Source organism: Drosophila biarmipes, chromosome 3R (assembly GCF_025231255.1).
Source record: "Drosophila biarmipes strain raj3 chromosome 3R, RU_DBia_V1.1, whole genome shotgun sequence".
Classification (NCBI taxonomy): Eukaryota; Metazoa; Arthropoda; class Insecta; order Diptera; family Drosophilidae; genus Drosophila; species Drosophila biarmipes.
In genome coordinates this window covers 21,516,133-21,536,865 of record NC_066616.1, presented here as the reverse complement: position 1 = coordinate 21,536,865, position 20,733 = coordinate 21,516,133, and the positions used below count along the sequence as shown (strand labels likewise).

Here is a 20,733-nt window from a genome sequence, read left to right as displayed (position 1 = left end):
AAGATGGCAAAGTGAGCCCAAATAACTACACAGTTTATAGTTTGGCTAGGGGCTAAGAGCCTTTGCCATTCGGCGTTGAGAGGCAGACAGAAAGGGTTCAATTTAGGGGCAGGTTTTGTCTTTCTTGGCAAGGGATTTTGCGAACCCTCCCCTTTGCAGCACCGAAAGAAAATAAGAAAATTCAAGAAATATATATATTATATTAACAATTATAAATTATATATACAAATATTTATGTTACATAAATAAATATGGTTTCTAATTTTTAAAAATATTTTTTTGCTTATATTTGGACATTTAGTTGCCCATCTACTAACATATTTCTCTCAATTTAAAGGTTTTAAATTTTTAGAATTTATTTCTATTTAATAATATTCTAAATATTTTACTGTGACATGGAATTTCCCCCTCTGCACACCGCAGTCCAGGCTTTTAGAGGGCATTAAGCCGCATGTGGCCAAATCATCACCGGAACAGGACCATTCTCCCCATTCCGGACACTCAGCTGCCAGATGCCGGGCCCACATTCCACTCCACAGGCATCCAGCGTCCAGAATCCGGAATATTTGCTGACACTTTAATGCCAAAGCAATCTGGCAAGTGTTGATCGCTCCAACAACTAAATAAACTACTACTAAAAGTCAGGCCCAGACCCCGATGTCAGTCAACAGTATCAGCATAAACCACAATGCTGCCACGCCCCCCATCCGAATCCGAGTCGGAATGGGGGAGTACGGATCCAAATCCAAATGCCTGCCCCCCAGACACGCCTCGAACTCAACCGAAATGTATTCATTTCGGCGCCTGAACTCACCAATTCAGATGGTGCCGGTTTTTGTTATCCAGGGTCCGGTTTCCAATTTGCGTTCTTGCGTTTTTCGGGGCGAAACAAATCAAAACAAATGAAATGAAATCAAATCAATGAAGCAAATCAAATTTCATGGGTATTCCGTCGCTTTTCCTACATTTTCCCGCCTCAATATGGCTGGACAATAAAAATTTTCGGCCTTCGCTCGAAACCGAAACTGAGTAAAATCAAATCTGTTGTTGTTTTCCCCGAAAAGTTGCGGGAAATATTGTATTTATGGTTGATTTTGCTGGGTTGGAGCTGTGGGAAATAGGCGTTAAGTGTGTGTGCATGGCGAAGACCATAAAAATCTGAGGCAACAACATAATTTGTTGCAAGTCCCCGCATTTCCCCCAGCGTTTTTTTCTGATTGTGTGACTGGCATGCAAATGAAAATCGACAATGGCATCAATTTTTCTGGGTCTTAAATTGACTTTTGAACAAATACCGGGTGGCAAAACCGAAAAACACTTGGGATAGTCATCAAAGAGTCAATTTATTCCGCTCTGCTTTGGGCCTGCCATATCATCGCATATCATTTACATTTTCACCTGGCGGTGCCAACGCAGCTGTGAAAATTCTCGAACGGTTCCATCCGGGAAATCGTATTCCATTTACTATTCGCTTTAATGGCAGGGAAGCCTCTGATATTTGCGCATTAATTTCATATCATTAAACATTTGCCCGGGTGTTATTATTTACCGAAATGAGTACCCCTCCGCTATGGGAAGGTGGGGCTTTTGGGGGAAGGGACGTGCTCCCCAGTTAATTGGAAATGTATTCTGAGGGGGCGGCTTTCGGGGGTGTCATGGGTTAAGTGTTCTGTACCTGGTTGCATATTGAAATTTATGCGAACGGCGGACTCCGACTGGCACAATGTGTTTGTTTAGTTTAATGACGGTTATTATATTGCCACTGATTAATTATGGCCAATGATGAACATTGGTGGTGGCTATTAGCTTGATTACAGGTTATGAATATGTTGATTAATTACCGACTGATCCCTGCCAAATTAAAACAATGATTGGTTTATGAAAATTTGCTAGAACTATATTGCTCTACCAGATTTATAAATGAACCATTGAATGGGAAAACTTGTCCAATTTCAAAACCATTTAGGTAGTTGATTAAAAGCTATAACTTTAACTTTACAGCCATTCCCATATGGATACCATTTCTAACACATGTTCACCCTTCCTAATAAACTGCCAGTCCCTCTGGCAACTATTCCTTCCATTATGTTTGAAAAACTTTCGCTGAGAAAGCGTTACTTCTTCTCGGGGTTTTAATAAAAATGCGCTATAAAGGAAAACTTTGACGCTAAGCAAATGCACCCCAGTGGCAGTGCTGAACTTTATAAAGAGTGAAATGGGCTAAGGGAAAATATTAATTTTCCGCAAACAGAGACAGCGAAAGGGTGTGCCACATCCACCCACGAAAAACTATGAAAACTCATTTAACAACTTGCAGGGTGCAACAAACAACTAGAAAAAAGGGCAGATACCGAGGAAAAACACATCGCCAAATGCAAAACTTGTGTTGACACGACAACTGCCCCGCCCTCGCCTCGGTCCATCCGGAGATCCTTCGCCAGGTGTGCTATATGCTGATGTCTCCCCGGGAAAGTGGATTACTGCAGGTGGATGAAGGTGGGCGGATGGGCGGATGGGCGGATGCAGGGACAAAGTGTGGCCGGGCTGCCTCTGCCTTTGCCATTTTCACTGACGGAGTGACAAACTTCGCACGTTGCACAAAAGACGCCGGCAAAACTTGAGCAGATTACTCAACGCACTTGCTCGGCTGGATGTATATATTGTAGTTCGCATTCCCCTCGCGGCTGCACTCCGCTCATGCACCTCTTTTTTATGGGTAACACAAACCCGGTACTTAGTGAAAAGTGAAAAACCAGTGTAACAATGTTGAGCTTTTAACGGTAAATTGTTGCTAGAACCCAGAGACCAAAAGACAAAACTTTTCCTTTTTCTCGTTTTTTTTTTTCATTTTCCGAATGAACTACAACAATGTTGAATGAGGTGAGCGGGGGTCGAAAGGTGGCAGTGGCTGGGGTTCTGGGTAAACGAAATGTGTCAAGTAAGTGCAATGCTTCAAGTTGAAATTTATGCAAAGTGCGCCAGTTTAGGGGACAAGTCCTCCAGCTGCCAGTGGAACCCCAACTCCACGGCGACCTCTGAGCCCCTCCGCCCACCCAGGGCACTTCGAATGCATTGTAATTTCAGTGCGAGCTCGTCGAGAGAGACGAAAGCGAATTCCGAACCCTAACTGGAATTATTTGGAAAAGTTTTTCATAAAAAATTAGGCCGAACGGATGTCGGCAAGGCAGAGTCCATATGCTCTGTAAAGGTAACCTGATATTATTTAAGATATTATAATACATTTTTGACAAGGAAATAGCTTAAAAAAATATAATAATGTTGTTAGACTAGGGCAAACTATATTATACAAACTTATTTAGTTATTTAAGATTTTTAAATTTTATTTTCCCTATAAATTCTTCCTATTTTTAACCTGCTACGATAAAACTTCCCCTTTCATATAAAGTTTTAGTAAGGGTATAACCATGGGAAATGCACCGCAGTTCGCCCGACTTAATCAAATTTTTTCAGCTGCGCCAAACTTTTTAATAAGCAGCCAACAAATAGCTGCAACAGCACAGCAGCTGCAGATGAAGGCCAGCTAATGGGCAAAAACCGGGCTAGTTTGACACTTTAAGTCAGGACCCGGCAGAAGGGTCGAAATTAAAGTGAGAGCCCAGAAAGGACACTTTCTGGAGGGGCTTGCCCAGCTGTCAATTGTCCGCAACTTTCGGCCGAGGCCATCGTGTGGGAGCCAAAACCAATGAAGGGCCGCCCAACTGACACGCTGACTGACAGCCTAAGCGCTGCCACAGCTCGCAGCTTCAATTGCTCCTGGGCCAGGATGTCCTGCTCCTGGTCCTGCTCCAAGCACTGAACAAAAAGATGCTATTAATATGTTATAACTATATTTCCCTAGACTTTGAATATATAATGAGTTATATTAGTTGTGTAAATATTTTAAGTATATTTCCAAAGATATTTTTAAGGAATGCCATAAAACAATTTCTTATATGAATAATACTTCAAAATTATTTTCCCTAGAGTGTACTCTATCTTTTGGATACTACATTACTCTTTGTTTTTTTGGGGAACATTGTAATTGAAAATGGAATATATATATATATATGACATTACCTATTCAAACATTATTAATTATATAAGAATTTTCTAACTGATCCCTAAAGAACCTGAGTGATTTCCCCCAGTGTGCTCCTGACTTGAGTCCGGCTGAGGTCCTCCGTCCTGCTGAGAACGAATGACATGCAAGTCTGTTGTGTGCGTGATCCATTCAGCCCACTCGACGTTTGTTTGACGAAATCGCAGCCGAGTGGCAAGGCCAAAGGAAAAGGGACATGGCAACGGTGTCCTGGCACGCAACATTGGTCCCACCGCAGAGCGATTCCGTTGATGAGCAGCAGGAGTTGGAGGAGTAGTAAGTGGAGGAGCAGGAGCAGGAGCAGGAGCCACACCACTTGGTTGGTTGGTCGGTTGGCTGTCTGTCAGTTTAGCGATGTCACTTCAACTTCCAAGGAGGGGGCGGAGGCAATTGACTGTAAGTAGCCAGGAGCAGGAGCAGGACCCGTGGAGGAGCAGCAGCCGGATGTTGAACCGGCAAAGGACTGGGGGAACTCGGGTCTCAGGATCCGGGCTGCTGCAGCTTGCAGGGCATTAGGATTAGAAGTGTTTATGCAAATGCGGACAACTTTGAGTGATTGCACGGCAGGCGCTTAAAAGACAGGAACTTGACTCGACAGCCACTCCTTGGCGGAATGCCAAAGGATCAAAAGGTCGATGGAATGGCAGCCCTCTAATGGCATCGAGCCATTTAAAAACATCTGCGGCCAAATTGATTCGAAATCGTTTGCATAAACGTGGCCTGGATGTTTGCTTAACTCAAATTACTTCCGTTGCCCCACTGATGCCATAAATAAACAATGTTGAATTGCTGGTAAATCTCTTACACGGCAGAATCTCTTAAAGTGAGACTAAGCCAATTTGCCACCTTAAGTGACGTTCTCATAAATTTGTAAGATATATCCACCCAATTTATTAAACATAATAAGAGGCTGACATCTTTTGAAATAAGTCTTCCTTTATTTTGTAAAATTTATATAAAAATAAACATTTACCCTCTATAAGCTCGATATCATCAATATAACTGCAATCGAACTGTCTCCCATAATTTCAATTGGTTGAGTTACATTTTTTGCCTGCCAAATGTTATTTTTTCGCTCCTTACCACACAATAAAATGGACCATTCCGCGCTTTTGTCTGTGGTTATCCAATTCGGGTTGCAATTGCAATTAACTTCTCACACATTTGTAAGTGATTTTTCCCCCATTTTTTGTAGCTGGCTGTTATGTGCTTTTTGCGTACTTAACCGATGGAATTTCCACGCCTCGTTTTAAAATTGTTAATTCGATGTGCATTTTGAAAGAGGGGGTAAAAGGGTTTTAAGTGCAGGCCACTTTCGGTGGCATTGTTGTAATTATAAATGAAAGCCACAGCCACCGGATGCTACGGAAGAACCTTACGCAATTTGCACTCCACCGACACCGTAAAAAAGGAATAAAAAATATCCATTAAAATCGCAAATCAAAACGAAACCAAATGCTTGACACAGTTCACGATAAACGATGGCTGCGGGTGACGGTGGCTCTGGGGAAGATGGCACAATCTTTTCGCACAAACAACAGATGCAGCAGCCAAACCGCAACAATGGCAAAGTCCTTGGCAAAGTATTTCACTTTCACGCCGCAGCCACAAGAGTCGAGCGCCGAGAACCGAGTCTCGAGACAGATTTCGAGTAAGTAATTGCTGCAGTTCTCAATTTCCCCCGTTTTTCCCCCACCGCCACCGGAAAATCCAACCCCTTTTTCACACAAGCCCCTGGCTTAATTGTCTGCCGTTTTCTTTCCGTCGGGGCAAAGTTTTGCTTTTTGCCTACTGCAACTAGTTTTTTGTCCTGGCCTTAAAGCGAATCAATTAAGCTGAGCCAACCACAAATTGAAGAGAGAAAAGCTGCCGGAGTGTAACTGTCGTCGATGGGGAAATTGAAATTTCAGAAGGCGTATATCATGCGTAGGCAATCTGGGTAAACGTTGATATGGGCAGGGTTGCAAAGGAAATATTCACAGGAATAAACAATTTTTAAACCTTCTCAAAATTTCAATATATGTTAAAAACTTGTCAATATTTATAATCTAAAAAACGATTAAATCGGATTATGGGTTAGGTATCCCAACTATGACCATTATTAGGTTAATGTTCATTCAATATTTTGTTTTCATTCGTCCCTTGAAATAAGGCTTTTTTGCTATTTTGCTAAAATATAACATATGAATAACACATTATTAAACTATGAATAGAAAAAAAATTGTTAATCATTAATGTAATAACCACACATTTAATAAAGACTTATTTACACGAAAAAATATGCATGTAGCTAGTTTCAAATGTGTGAAAAACCGCGAGAAAATGGCTTGTGCAAAAACCGCAAAACGAAAATTAATTTCAATTAATCCGAGCGGAAAAGTATAAATTGTATTATTTTATTATAACAATATTCACAAATTTCAAGGAAATAAAACATTAACTGTTATAATAAATTAATTAAAAAATCAAAGGCAACACTTGTATCACAGAGACAAGTTGACAAATCCGCGTGGCCATGGCTTAATTGTATCAATCAAATATTCAGTTTGTGCAGTTTCGTCAAAGCGGTGGCTGAGGGCGTGATTAATGCATTGATTGAATCAAAGCAAACACAACTCAATCTGTCATCAATGCGAACGCGGATTTCTTATCCACATTTCGCAGTTACCAGTGCGTAAAATAAAGCCTGCAGGCATCCAGCGGATCCGTCGGTCGGCGGCGTCAGTTGGCCAATTGGACACATGGCCAACTGCAATCATGGCCAGCTGATAGCTGATGGCCGATGCCTGATGGCCTCGCAATCGCAGGCGTTGTCGCTGCTGATTAATTTATGCCAATATGCAATTTTCACACCAGCGAGCAGGGCCACTGCAGTGACAGCTCAAGCGCATAATTGCATGGGTCTGGGCCTTATTTATGGCACCGACTGTTGCTGCCATCGCCGCCAGCCATCCGCCCGAGGGTCAAATTAAGAGCTCAGGGGGTCGCAGGGGTCAGAGGGGTCGAAAAGGTCAGCCTCATGGAAAATGCCTTTGAGCAGAGGTCACAAATTGAGCTGTCAGCTGGCAAATAAGTCTTAATCATTTTATTAAAATGCACAAGCAAATGCTGCCCGCCATTAATTGCTCCGAGCTTACGGACGGATAAGCAGAATATATTCTCTCGCTTTTTGCCTTTAAGCCCCGGAATTGAGGTCATCAGCAAAATGTATGCTAAACATGTCAAGGCTTCCTTTTGAGCCCGGGGTGGGGCGTGGCACTGGCGACTTCTCATCATCCACAACACGTGTGCATTTTATGGGGCTTTGGCACAACTACTTCACGGCGTCCACACTTGCATTTGATTAGCTGGGAAGTGTACGAGAAGTCTGGCAAAAAGCATAGCATACATTTCGGAGTGCGCTGGCAGCACTACAATTCTGTGCAGTGATGCCAAGTGGCACTAGGATATAACAGAGAATTTTCATACTGATAAAATAAATTATTTTACAAAACTATAATTTACAAACCACTTAACTGAACCAAAAACGTTTTAATTGGCAATGAGAAAACCTCTGGGTGGTTAAAATATTTCAACAACGACCTAACCAAACCGAACCGCATTGCATCTCTGGTTTGTGCCCCTTTTCCAATTTTTCTCCCCGGGCTTGGGGGCTGTCAAAATGTTCGCTCGCCTGTCAACCGCAAGACACAACACAGAAAGGAGGGGACAATTTGCCCGGCACCGGATTAGATTGCTCTGGTGTGATCTTTTACTTATGTATGTGGAGTGGAGCGATGGCTGGGCAATCAACGTCAGAGTTGCTGCGCGCCTGATGGATGGCCAGGGTTGCCTGGCTCATCTAATAAGCAAAACACATTTTTGTATCGAAGTCTGGCCGCTTAAAGAGCCGTGAAAATTCGCTTTTGCTCTGCTAGTTATTTCCCTGCGGGTCATTTTCCCCCCAGCCTTGTGTGTTTGTGCTGTTCGCCTTGACAAATGATGTTTGAAGGCAAAGTTAACTGGGACGGCGTGTCGCTGGCCATTTTGTGGCTTTCACTGCGCTCTAGAAAAACGCAAAAATTTATATACAAATTTGAATTATGGCTGTGGGCGGCTTATACCTTTTCCTTTTCCGTTTTTAGCTTTCAACGGAACTCTTTTGCTTTTTTTTTATATATTTTCTTGTGGGTCACCGCATAATAAATAACTGTGGATGTATTTTTTCCCTTTGGTTACAACGGTTGCGCCGGTTTAATTTATGCAGGTTAAATTTGCAAATTTTTTCGCAGGACCGAGCCCATGTTTAGGGGCAATTATGGGCCTGTCAAATGTATATTTCGACAATTGCGGGCCAAAGCTTTTGGGCCAAGCTTTGAAAGGAAAGGAAAACGGCTGGGTGGAAGCTTTCCCCCCACTCGCTTTTCCTCTCATTTTGTTGTCTTTTCATTAGGACAAAAGGCCAGTGTCCTTGGCCCCTCCTCGGCCGCCTTAAGTTTGCCTTGCACTTGAATTTCCACCAAAGTTTCTTTCCACGGGCGAGAGGGTGTGTGCTGTTGTTTTGTCCATTTCATGTCCTGGCCATAAATCGTAACTAACGTCTCGGGATAGGAAGGATTCGGCGGAAGGATGGTTTAATGCATATTTATACCACCTAAATGGCTAATGAGCAAAACGTGCCACACATGCATACACCCAATTTTTGAGGCATGAATATGCGAAAACACGAAGAAAATACATTAATTAAATTTTTGGTAATGCCCTCCGTCGGCCAAGAGGAAACTGAAAAAGGCACTGTAACTTTCACTAGCACACGAGCTCGAGGCGGTAATCATCTCAAGGGGAAAAGCGGCGAAAACCGAGAGAGACCTATAAAGAAAATCATGCTGGGCCATGTGTGTCTGAATTCTGATTGAGAATTATGTGCCAGAGAGGCCGGGAAGCGAAGAGATTTTACCCAGGCCTGCATTATTTATAAGAATAAAAACCAAAAAATGAAGCCCCATAAAAATGCCGGGGCTCCAGCAATATTGCGGATATTACAAACAAAAGATAATAATATAATGAGCAATAAGCCAAGGGCAAATAATAAAGGCCATCTGCAGAAATAGCTTCGACGGCCCCGAGACCGCAGCAGAATTCAATTATGTGCGATAAACAGAAGTCATTAAATATTAAAGTGCTAATGGAAAAGGAATCGTTGCCCATACAAAAGATGACGCTTTTCCGGGGAAAATGAGCCGCGCTCAAAGGAGGCGTATACGGGAACACGAAAAAGCGTAATGAGCGAAAGGCAAAGCGTGAAGGGTGCAAGGGAAGTAAATATTGGATGGAAAATACAACAGATTAATGGCCAGCTGAAGTCCTTGGGAAATGAGGAACAACTGAGCAAATACTAATATGCACCCTTTTATTTAATCAAAAAATTAAATTAAACTTTTAACATTAAGAGCTTATCACTATGTGGACTTAAACTTCCTATGTAATTTTGATGTTTTGTAAAATGTATTCTGCTTCAACTTCACTTTATTTGGGAGAACCCAACTTTTCCGCTCTGTTATGCATGCATTAGGAGGTGAAGCACCCACATCGGTTTGGGGCTAATTTTACGCTTCTCTAATTCCACATTATGAGATTATTTTATTATGTTCCGGTTTTTGGGGTTGAGCCTGGCCAGGAAGCAGCTGCTGCCCACGTGTATTTTGAGGTTTGCGGGCAAATAAAATATGCGCTGTTCTGTGACCCTATTTTCTTGATCAAAAATGGGGGCCTCCATTAGCAACGGAGGCTGTTGTCAACAATGCACGTTGATTGGACCCATTAACAAATTGGAACGTAATTCGCAACTCGCTGCTATCGGCAATTCAATCTGGGATTTTGGCATTGAACATGCAAATCAGCGATGTTGCAGCCACAGAATAAACTGCTCAACACGCTGATTTTTCCCGGGATGCGTAACGAATTGAGATTTGCACTCAACATATTTAGCAAATTTTTAATGAATTTTTAAATTTTTAACTTCGAAAAATAAAATGCACTTTACTACCTGACGTTTACCTCGATTTGTAATATTTAATCATAAAAGAGTTAAGATTTTTTCATATCCAGGGTCGCCAAGATCTTTTTTTGGCGCTTGCCCTTGTTCGTGCTTTGTCTTCTTTTAACTTCCACTGACTGACAACCTTGCTCATCATACCTTCAGAGTTTCACTTAACAGAAAAAGTATTAAACCAATTTCCCAAACATCTCCATTAAACAGAATATTCAATCAACTGCTAAAAATACATTTATATTACTGAGTGTTGTAATGGGGTGTTACTTTCATTTGTTACATTACAATATATAGATTGCATAAAAAATGGATTGGTCACACTTAAAATTACAAATATAATTATAACTTGTAAAACTAAATTTTCTTTGGAAACTTATCTTGCAGCCCTGCTTTACCAGTCATTAATGGCGTGAGTTGTGCCAGACCGCGGATCTCTAAACCGAAACCAGATTTTAAATGCATGTAATTGTTGTATAGAGGAGCGTTGGGCAAACAAAATTTGCGTCACTTTTGCGGCTGCACCTGCGGCCGTCAGCGGCAGGTGTTTTCCTCGCCCGTGAGCTGCACTTCCGGGCAAATAAATTATAAATAAAACACATCGACATCACCATCCGCACATCCGTTCCACGAAGTGCTGTCATGATTTTGCTGAGCGCCACACAAGCTCGTCGCCAGTGCGGGGTGACCAGATTAAATATATCCCTTTTTCGGCAGCCCCACTACGCTGCGGATGCTTTATTTATGCCATGAATAAATGCAAATTTGCCAACGCCGCAGCAGATTTTGCAACATATGAGAAAGAAAAGCGCTCGTTGGCGGAGAGCGGGGCAGTGCCGACGGAAAAGAGACTCCATAGCGTGTCCTTTGCATAATAATAAGTTGTAAATGTCATGTAGCGTGGCCGTAGTCCCCTATCCACAAAAAAAAGAGGAAAAAATGGAAGTAAGCTGGGGAGTAGAGTTCGCCATTTGGGATGCGAATTAGCATTTAATATGGGACACAGGGCCACGGGCATTATTAACATTGCTAATACGCCCGAGTGTCTTCAAAGGGAAATGGCCAGCCGAGCAAATCGAATTTCGGCTCACTGCAAGGCAAGAGCCAGCTGCAACAAGTTGAAAGCAGCTGAAAGAATAAATGCCAACTGGATCGGAGGAGAAGTGTAAACATTTCGCTGGCCCTCTGTTTGCTTTGCCCCCTGCTCGGCATCAGGCGATTAGTTCAACTCCTCAACCTTTGGCCATCCATTCGGACGCCACTAATTGACCGGAAACGAGAAAAATTGATTTATTTGCCTTGGCTCAAGGCCGTCACGAACTCATTGCTGTGATAAAAGCGGGCACATAATCAATGGCGATTGATTGGGCGAAAGCCGATTTCCGTAAGCCGGGCAATTTATAAATTAGGCAAAGCATTTATCTAAATTAAACGGTTCTGGCAGGGTCGATAAATACTTGGCAAATAGAAAAACAAATAATAACTCATTACTTTAGCACAACAGCAAAGTACAAATATTTAACAATTTTATATTTAGACATTTTAGCATTTTACTAGGTTAATACCAAAAATCAATTGCCTGCCTTATTCCATGAAATTTTGTCATTTGCTTAGCCAGCAAACGCTTAACAAGCCCAAGACCAATCAACTAGAATTACCCATTTTGACTGGCATTAAATCGAAAATAAGGGAAACTTTAATTATTTATGGGCCTGAAGGAGTCTCGGCCACTTAATGGCATAAAATGCCAAATTTGCTGCCCACCAACAGCTCACTCTGGTCAGCTCCACAGATTCATAGGGCCATTTTTGCATTGGCAAGCGCTTCTGGTCCAAAGACAGCGGGCCACTTGTGTGCGATACGTTTGCAACAAAGACGGAAAACGAATCTCTGAATGGAGGGCAGAGACAGTCATATACGGAAAGCCATTTGAAAACTATTACGCCCAGGAGATTCATTCAAGTAGTGCGGCATTTATAACTCAAATGTTGCCCAAGTAACAAAAAGCCTAAAAACTCGAGAGCAGCAGCAGGAGCTCAACTGTGGCGGAGCATTAGTGATGAGCAGAGATTTTTTTGTTCAGTTGCTATAAATATGTATTTCAGGTTATATATACCAAAATACCCTATAAGTATATAAGCTTTTTTAAAACTTATCAAGACATCTAAAAATATATTTTATATATACAGTTCTGTTAATATCATATTGATATTTCGCAATATATTTTAGGTAAAAAATCTTAAAGCAAGGGGAATATAAATCAGTATTTCAGGTTAACTTATGATGCATCAAGATAAAATACTAAGCTTTTTCAGAACTTATAAACAACCTATAAATATTTTTAGTTTATAAATTTCTATCAATATTACAATGAAATTTCAAAATAAATCTTAAGGATAGGCAATCTAACCACACTTTCTTCTAACCTATACACTTTTCCCATCTCTATCGCAGGGAATACAAACGAACTTTGGCACAAAGATGAAGGAACAGTGGAACATCCTAGGCAGTGCTAAAAGCGGCTGCTCGCAGGACGGCACTCTCTGCGCTGGCTTTTTATTAGAATGTGTCCATGGAGACGTGGGCGCCGGCCATTGTCTGGCTGCCTTCTCCATGAATCTCTATCGCCCTCTGCAGGAGAGTATCTACAATATATAGTTAGTATATATTGTGCCCGTGCAGTTCGCTATACATTTCTTAGCACGTAGTTATCTGAGGCAGCAACTGGAACAACAATGCCACTTGAAGCAACAATAAAAAGTTTGTTGAAAACAGAGAGGCTAGATGCTCGTATATGTGGACAACTCCCTACGCCGCCATAAAAAAGGGCTAGATGCAAGGAATAAGATAGGAACTAAGCTGCCTCATTCAGTGACAAAAAGATCACATGTAAAATTATTGTATTTGTGACACATACAAACACATAATCCATTTATCAGAAAATTAATAAAAAAAAGATTTGAATTTTTATAATTATACTTTTGTCTCAAAATTTAACTATTCAAAAAGCAGCACTGAGAAAAACGAGGAATATTTACTGCTGACGAAAAGTGATTTTCAGCTTTATATTGGCACTTTTCATTTAACATAATCTTAACATAAATATATTGGTTACTTACATAAGATGCAAAAGGGAAGGTATGGATTATTATACGGTCAGTCAGTCAATTACAATAGTTATCCGCTCCCAAACTTTTTAATAACTTCCTAGGGAGAGGAGATTTTATAATTTGTTATATTTTATGTGGCTGACTCAATTAACTTTTCATGTAGTCCACAAAATTGTAATAGCTCACGGTTGCGGCTGTGTTCCACTTTCCATGCCCCGGCACAAATTTGGGATCCCTTCTTAGGGTCATAAGACCCCGCTGCTGCCAGGTTTTTGGATGTTATTTTCCACCGTAGCAAAATCACGACAGAAGAAGCACGCATATCTATCGAGTCTTTACTGCTGACAAACAACTGGCTTAAGTTTTATACCGTGTTAGTCAGAATTTTTCAACAAATGGATTAGTTACGCTTACATTCAAGCAAACAGTTTATATAAAGAAGGTTTATCAAAAGGTTATTGTGAATAGTCTTTCTATTATACAGAGGTATAACTAATGTTAATATAAGTAGCTGATATCGAATGAGGCTTTAAAACAAAACTGATTTTCAAGATTTGAATTACTCCTTTTTCCTACGCACTCAAAAAAAATTAGTTCAATTTAGTTTATTGAATTAAAAATGCATTTTTATTTCATTGTAATTTAAAATTTCAATGTTCCATAGGGCTACAGATTTGTACGGTTAATAGAAATTACATTCTTGTTTACATTGACTTCACCTTCATCGAACAAGCCCAGAGAAACAGCGAAGAACATGGAAATAAGTGCCGTGAAGTACTTCATGTTTACCAAGGAAGTTTTAAAATAAAGTCTGAAACCCTTTCTGAAACCATTTATATGGCAGGTGTTGTATAAGCAAGCGAAATCGTTTCGATTTGCAAAATCTTAGAGCGGGACTCATTTGTAACCTTTTTAAAACTAGGCAAAATGCATAGTTTTTGTAGAATGCATTTCCTAATTCAAGAATATTTTTTTTATTATTTTCAAGCTCTTTTAATGATATAGATAAAATACTAATACTTTTACAAAAATCTTGTTTTTATATTTTTACCGATTAAAATTGAAAACAATACATTTTCGGGAATACAAAATAAATGAGACATCCTCTCAGTCGAACCACTTTTAAGGTTGGCTTCTTTTTTAACTGGTTATAAATTGAATGAATCAGTTGTTAAACTATTTAATAGTCTAAATAAAACTTATAAGCATATATTTATTAAATTTTTATTGAATTCCAAGTCTGTGCGAATTTAGGTTGCAGAGGGATCGTCATTATTAATGTAGATATGATTCTGGTTTTGGTTGTTGCTGGGATCATCTTGACTCTTGACCAAGGCCACAGCTATGAACAGCACGAAAAAGCCAGTGAAGAACTTCATGACTACCAGTGGAGATAGAAATGTATACCGAACCAGATGAGACCGTTCCTTATAAGCCAAGAGTTGCATAAGCAATACTAACCGAATTATCAGGGAAAATATTCCATGATAAGCCGTGATAAAACTAATTAACAACAAAATGAACGTGGCAAGCCAGAGATACTAAGATACATTATCCTTGTTTCGGAGTAAAGCTGCTCAGAGTTTCAAAGATTTTCCGATTTGGTATAAACTAGTTTTTAAACCAAATTTAAAATAGTTTTAAGGTTTTGCTTAAGAGACTTAATTGAATTTTTTATCAGCAAGTAGTTATAGTTTCAACATTATAAATATCTTTAGATTTAGCCAAACAAATGCATATTTAAGTCCTTTGATAAAGACAAATTGCAGTTGAAGTTCATTATATATTCAAGACCTTTTTAATAAAAATACAGTGTTCCATCCATTTTATTATAAATAAATTGGCCTAGACATATTAAGGACCATGGCTCTATTTGCCTGCCTGGGGAGGAGCATCTGCCAGGCCACCGTCGGCAGGAGCAGCAGCAGGAGCTGCACCTTTGTTTTGTCCAATGACGATCACATTTTGATTCGTGTTCTTGCTCCTTCCTGAATCTTGGCCATGGACCACGGCAACAACAACCAGCAGGGTAACGAAAATAGCCAGGAACTTCATATTTGCCAAGGAAAAAGCGAATTGAAAGCAATGCGGCAGCTCAAGCCCCTTTATATAGGAAAACTGTTGGCCAAGATAAACATATTTTCGACATGGTCACGCTTAACATTTGGGACGTGGGGTTCTTAAATAAAAAAAACCTTACGATCTTAATTAGATGTGAGAATAATTTATTGATGTTTAAAATATATAAATAGGGATATATATTCAAATTTGTTAAGATCTACCGACATGTTGATATGTGGATAAAAATATAATTAACCTAATTTTTATATTTTTATTATCCCTTATTTGGATTAGATTATAATACAATATAATAATGATGAGCTCGTCAAAAATTTAATATCTTAGGGAGTGCTTTGCTTCGCGACAAGTCTTTTTTAAACCGAGAAAAATTACCATCTCATATGTCAAGTGAATCGAATGCAACTTTTAGGTAACAGGAATTACGTGGTGGGAGTGCATTAAAATATTCTCGTAATGAAAGTGTCACCACCGCTAGCCGTTGTAGGTTCTCTGGCCCTCATACTCAGCATCGTATTCACCTACAAGTGGATGACATCAAATCATAACCTTGTTTCAATAAAAACCACTGATATAACCAAAGAACATACCAAACTGCAGAATAGAACCAAGAAAGAACATATTCTACCTAGAAAAACCACCCAAAAGAAAAAGGCCAAAAGGCCTCAGAAGCCGGTTAAAAAAGGCTTTATCAAAAGAAGAGCTAAACCAGTCCCCCATCAACCAAAATTCAGGACGACAAAGTTACGAAGAATACCTGCAATTCCCCTGTTGGATGTATTAAAGGCCAAAAACCAGCCCAGGCGAGGGCAAAGTGTATTCTTCCATGAGACCACCAACTTCCGGAGGGACGAGAAGATCCAGCTGATCCAATTGACGCCTAGGGAGGCATGTGCCATCGAATCGGCCGCCCTTCACAATCCACGCCTCACTGTATTTGTGCTCTTCGCAGGTGCCTCCCATCGCCTTTCCAGGGGAGATTCACTGATCAAAGCCCTAAATCAATATAGGAACATACGATTGAGGCACCTCAACGTTTGGAACTATGCAGCTGGCACTCCTATCGAGAAATGGCTTAAAGGCGGAAAGCTATTCAAGTCGAAATACCTTTTCCCACATGTTTCCGATCTGTTGCGTTATATAACTCTATATAAATACGGTGGCCTTTACCTGGATCTCGATGTGGTGGTCCTGAAGAATCTTGAGAAGATGCCGCCGAATTTTACGGGCGCCGAGAGCAACAATTCCTTGGCCTGTGGCGTCATGAAAATGTCCTCCACCGGTTTGGGCCACAAGTTGGCCTCACAGTGTCTGCGGGATCTGCAGGCCAACTTCGATGCCAATAAATGGGGTAGCAATGGACCCGGAGTCATCACCCGAGTGGCCAAAAAGCAGTGCAGCACCGACAGCATCCACAAAATGATCACCAATCCCAAGCGATGCAAAGGCTTTAAGGTCTACGATCCGAAGGCCTTCTACGCGATTCACTGGCTGCAGTGGAAGGACTTCTTTCAGCCCAACAGAATCAATGTAACCATGAAGAGGATATCCAAGTCCACGGTGATCCATGTTTGGAACAAGTTCTCGCGGGGATGGAAGCTCCAGACCAAGGATAACTGCGCCTACACCAAGTTGGCTAAGTTACACTGCCCGAAAACATTTGCAGCAGCGGGAAAATTTTTCTAAATTTCTCTTTAGTTAGGGATAAGTACTTCATAAGTTAGAAATAAATGCAAATCGTTGTTTTTATTTTATTGTAGATTTTAAATGTGAAACATATACTGTACTTCTTTTTTCTACTCACCATAAATCATATGAAAAGTTCTCATAAAACAAATGGTAGTACTTATGGAATATTCATTATGGCAAAATTCTTATGGGTTTCAACTGGCAGAAACATTATTTAAATTACTTTCCAACCATTAACATATGTTCAAAGAGAAAATGAGATCAGCTCAGCAGACGGACAAAGTTTTCATCTAAAACAATCTGCTTAAAATGTAATAAACCGAAACCATTATATTCATGATTCACGACGGGCAGAACTAATTGTCTGTTGAAATATTCATAATAAATTCCGAGGGCCATTCAAATCCATCCCCATCTTTGTTGTCATAGCGCCATGAAGAACTAATTAATTGTTACCAAATAAAACAAAAGTAAATAGCCAGCGGCAATTTAAGCCCGCATTATTAGCATTTGGGGGGGCTAATTCGCGGCGCTTTCAAGTTTTGAATAAATATTTTCGCATCATTAAATTTAAGCCATGCTGCGCTTTAATTATGCCAAACGCAATTTCTCCATTTATTTATACCCTATTTATTTATATTCAAAACAATTTGAAGGCCAGTGGCTGTGGAAATCCCAAAAATGGAAGCTGAGGGACTAATGCCCGAATTTATTGTGACTCTTGGCACTGCCTGCAACAGCTGCTCCACATTACGGGTGTCAGCCGAAAAACTCCAGACCAAGTCCACCCAGCAAAAATAGAGCAGGAAGGACCAGAGCTCACATATGGGTCTGCTGCTCAGTTTTATCTGCTGCGCTGCACTCGGCCCATTTGCATATTTCGTGCACGGGAGGAGCTCGGTTTTTATTTTTATTTCATTTTTATTAATGCGAAAAATGTAATTTCAAGCATTTGCAACTGCAGCGGACCCTCGGGGCCACACGACAGTCAGCCGAGAAAAAAACAAAAAAATTGGCATGTGGAAAATTGCAAAAATTTCGTAAAAGGCAAAGTACGAAATTCATTTATAACACGTTGACTAGGGAAATCGCACATCTTTCTGGGTTTAAATTCTCTATGTTTCAGTTTGCTGAATTTAATGCTGAATTTAATGTTTTCGTATTACCATATTGAGGAAATTAAAAATTTCTCATTTCTATGAAATCTAAATTAGTTTTTTGATAGGTTGATATAATTCAAACATTTAAATGCATAGAATTGATGTTCCTGTTTCCCAAAGGAGAAATGTATGTGTTCGTTTTGCGTTGATAGGAATTTTTAAAATTTATATAAATAGGTTTCAGCTGGAAATAAAATTGAAATTATTATTATTTAGCTTAAAGAGCAAAGGATTTCTGACCAAATAGTGATACAAAATATTTTTCAATTTATAAAACGAGACATTCTTTAATTTATGATGGACAAGCTAAACTTACAATAGCATAATACAATCTAAAAGTGGTTTTATTTCACCTATTCTCAATTGCTTTGCCCTTGCAAATGTCTATCTCCCAGGAAATCTCATGTTTTCACTGGCATTCATAACACTTTCTAATGCAATCAAGGCACTTGATTAGATTTTTGGCTCTTAGACACGGTCTCTTAACCTTTCGCCTGTGCCAGGTCCACAGGGTCAACATGAAATTCGGATCTGATACTTTAATTTGCATTTGTCACGCTCGTTAGACCTACGGAATTCCCATTGGGAAGTTCGTAGTTTTCGATATCCAATGACAGCCACGTGACCGGAATTCCTCCCTGGGCCAAAACAAAAACTAATGCCGAGTGAGGTTCAAGTAATGCTTACTAAGCTGAAAAGTTCTCCTCTCGCCGGAATGCAGGCATAGAAATGTATTATTAAAGTAAGTGCACAAGCGACATCATCATGGGACTTAGGTCCCTCGGTCCTTCAGCTCATAAATAAATATAAAAATTATTGTAATAGTTTTCAGCTTTCGGTTGTACTTGGCAGCGAGCTACGTATAAATACCCAAGAAAAGCTCTCTGGCCTGAAATCCTTTGGCTTTACCTAAGCACTGGAAATAAGATAGAATAAATGTCACAGTTTTCTTGGTCACAAGGCAGCGGCTCGAAAGAGAAGAACGCAGTGGCTTTAAGGGAAATAAAGAGGATGACGAGCATGAAATTACAAAGCTTTTTTTAAATAAATGGAAATACATTTTTGATGTGAAAACTGGGCACATATTGTACAATTTTGAAGATAATTACATCTACATTTTAAGCAATTTTTATTTTATACAAAGGTATCTTGACATAGAAAAAATCAGAGGATAACAAGAAGTAGCTATAAGTTATTTTGTATTATCTGAAATTTTAATATTATTTGATTTGTATATCTCATCCCATATTATTCAAACTTTAAATTTCAAACTACTTTAGACCGATTCCAAATTCACTTCACCCTCACCTGCATTTCGTGCCACTGGAAACACAATCTAAAATTTAAATGAAACTCACAAACGACTTGATTAAATTTCAACTATGATTGCACAGCGAAATGAATGCTGTGGCACATTGAAATTTCACGAATGAGCGCCCCGAAATGCAGCACGTATTTGCATTATGATTATTATTGTGGCAGTGGCCGCACTCACAACAATAACAGCAGAAGAAAGCCGGTTGGCGGAAAAATATAAAGCCAAATATTTTTGCGGCAGCACAAGGAAGTGGCCAAAAGCGCACTTTTCATAATCTCTTGCATTTTATGGTCGGCGGTGGGAAACAGGCAGCCAGCTGAAAATTCAAATGAATAGCAAATTGCGGCACACGCTTATTCGCGCAATGCCACAAAGGCTTTTTCCGAAAATTTTCCACCCCACCCCGCTGGGGGAAAAGCCCCGGCCCAGACTAACCCCATCCGGTTTTCCCGCCGGAAACAGCTGTTTCCCCCTCACACAGACAACCCGGCCGAAGCCCAAGAAGATGCTGCGAAATTATTATTACATTTTATGCCAATTCAGCGAATTTTCCATGTGCATTTCTGAACTCTGAGAAGCCAAGGAAAAGTGCTGGAAACTCAAGTTTGCGCTGGCTTAATTAAAGCCACCGACCTGAGCCAAAAATGGAAGCCTTAATTCTTAAACTACGCCGCCGAGTGCGCCGCAAAAATGAAGTTTTAAAATCTTGATGACCCGACATTGCGGCTGCTTGTTTGCTGGTTGCACAGGAAGTTAATATTTTTGCAATTCGCCAGGCTTTAATTTAACGGAAAAAGCAGAAATCTATGAACTATGAAATACTCTAATAAGTATAAAAAAATAATATTTTTATTAATGTTTATATAATTAACTACGAAGCAGTACTTTGATTTCCTTAAAAGTAAAGAAAATTAAATTAAAATTTGTTGTATAATTGTTTTCCCTATCGTACATCTCCTGACAGGGTATAAGCTGAAAACGAAGTAGTGAAAATGGTAACTGAGGCCCGGGAAAGCCATGAAATGTTCGCCCAGAGGAAAATAAATGAGCTCTGGCCATGGTAACCTAAAGTTTTAAGCGATGCGTTGCGAAGACTATAGCTCCCTGCTAATTTTGTATGCAGCCCACACAAATCTTGTGATTATTAAAGGACCTGGGCTCGAACCCAACCCCAAGCTGGACTTTGCGGCCAAACTGGTGTCTGCTTTTTGCTCGTTTGATTGGCTCCATTAATTTTGAGCCGAGCCGAG

General features: G+C 40.1%; 2 protein-coding genes and 1 long non-coding RNA gene across 3 annotated transcripts in view; 1 reads left to right on the top strand and 2 right to left on the bottom strand.

Moving 5' to 3' along the window:
• LOC127011577 (uncharacterized) overlaps nucleotides 1–13,592 on the bottom strand; it is a 44,575-nt gene extending 30,983 nt beyond the window's left edge. The window contains exons 1-2 of the long non-coding RNA XR_007764660.1: nucleotides 13,390–13,592; nucleotides 13,247–13,334 (exon numbers count right to left, since the gene is read on the bottom strand). This is a non-coding gene — a long non-coding RNA (uncharacterized LOC127011577). The remainder of the gene's footprint in view (nucleotides 1–13,246; nucleotides 13,335–13,389) is intronic.
• Nucleotides 13,593–15,006: 1,414 nt separating this feature from the next.
• LOC108026110 (accessory gland-specific peptide 57Da) lies at nucleotides 15,007–15,313 on the bottom strand. Its single transcript, XM_017096809.3, has one exon. The coding sequence runs from the start codon at nucleotides 15,290–15,292 to the stop codon at nucleotides 15,107–15,109; it is 186 nt and encodes a 61-aa protein (XP_016952298.1). The 5' UTR covers nucleotides 15,293–15,313; the 3' UTR covers nucleotides 15,007–15,106.
• A 459-nt stretch (nucleotides 15,314–15,772) lies between these two features.
• LOC108026080 (lactosylceramide 4-alpha-galactosyltransferase) lies at nucleotides 15,773–17,158 on the top strand. The gene has a single exon (XM_017096779.2). The coding sequence runs from the start codon at nucleotides 15,773–15,775 to the stop codon at nucleotides 17,000–17,002; it is 1,230 nt and encodes a 409-aa protein (XP_016952268.1). The 3' UTR covers nucleotides 17,003–17,158.
• The last annotated feature ends 3,575 nt before the right edge of the window (nucleotides 17,159–20,733 follow it).

Bases quoted from the DNA above. Each gene is read 5' to 3' on its own strand.
- LOC108026110 (XM_017096809.3), bottom strand. From the start codon at position 15,292: ATGAAGTTCCTGGCTATTTTCGTTACCCTGCTGGTTGTTGTTGCCGTG.
- LOC108026080 (XM_017096779.2), top strand. From the start codon at position 15,773: ATGAAAGTGTCACCACCGCTAGCCGTTGTAGGTTCTCTGGCCCTCATA.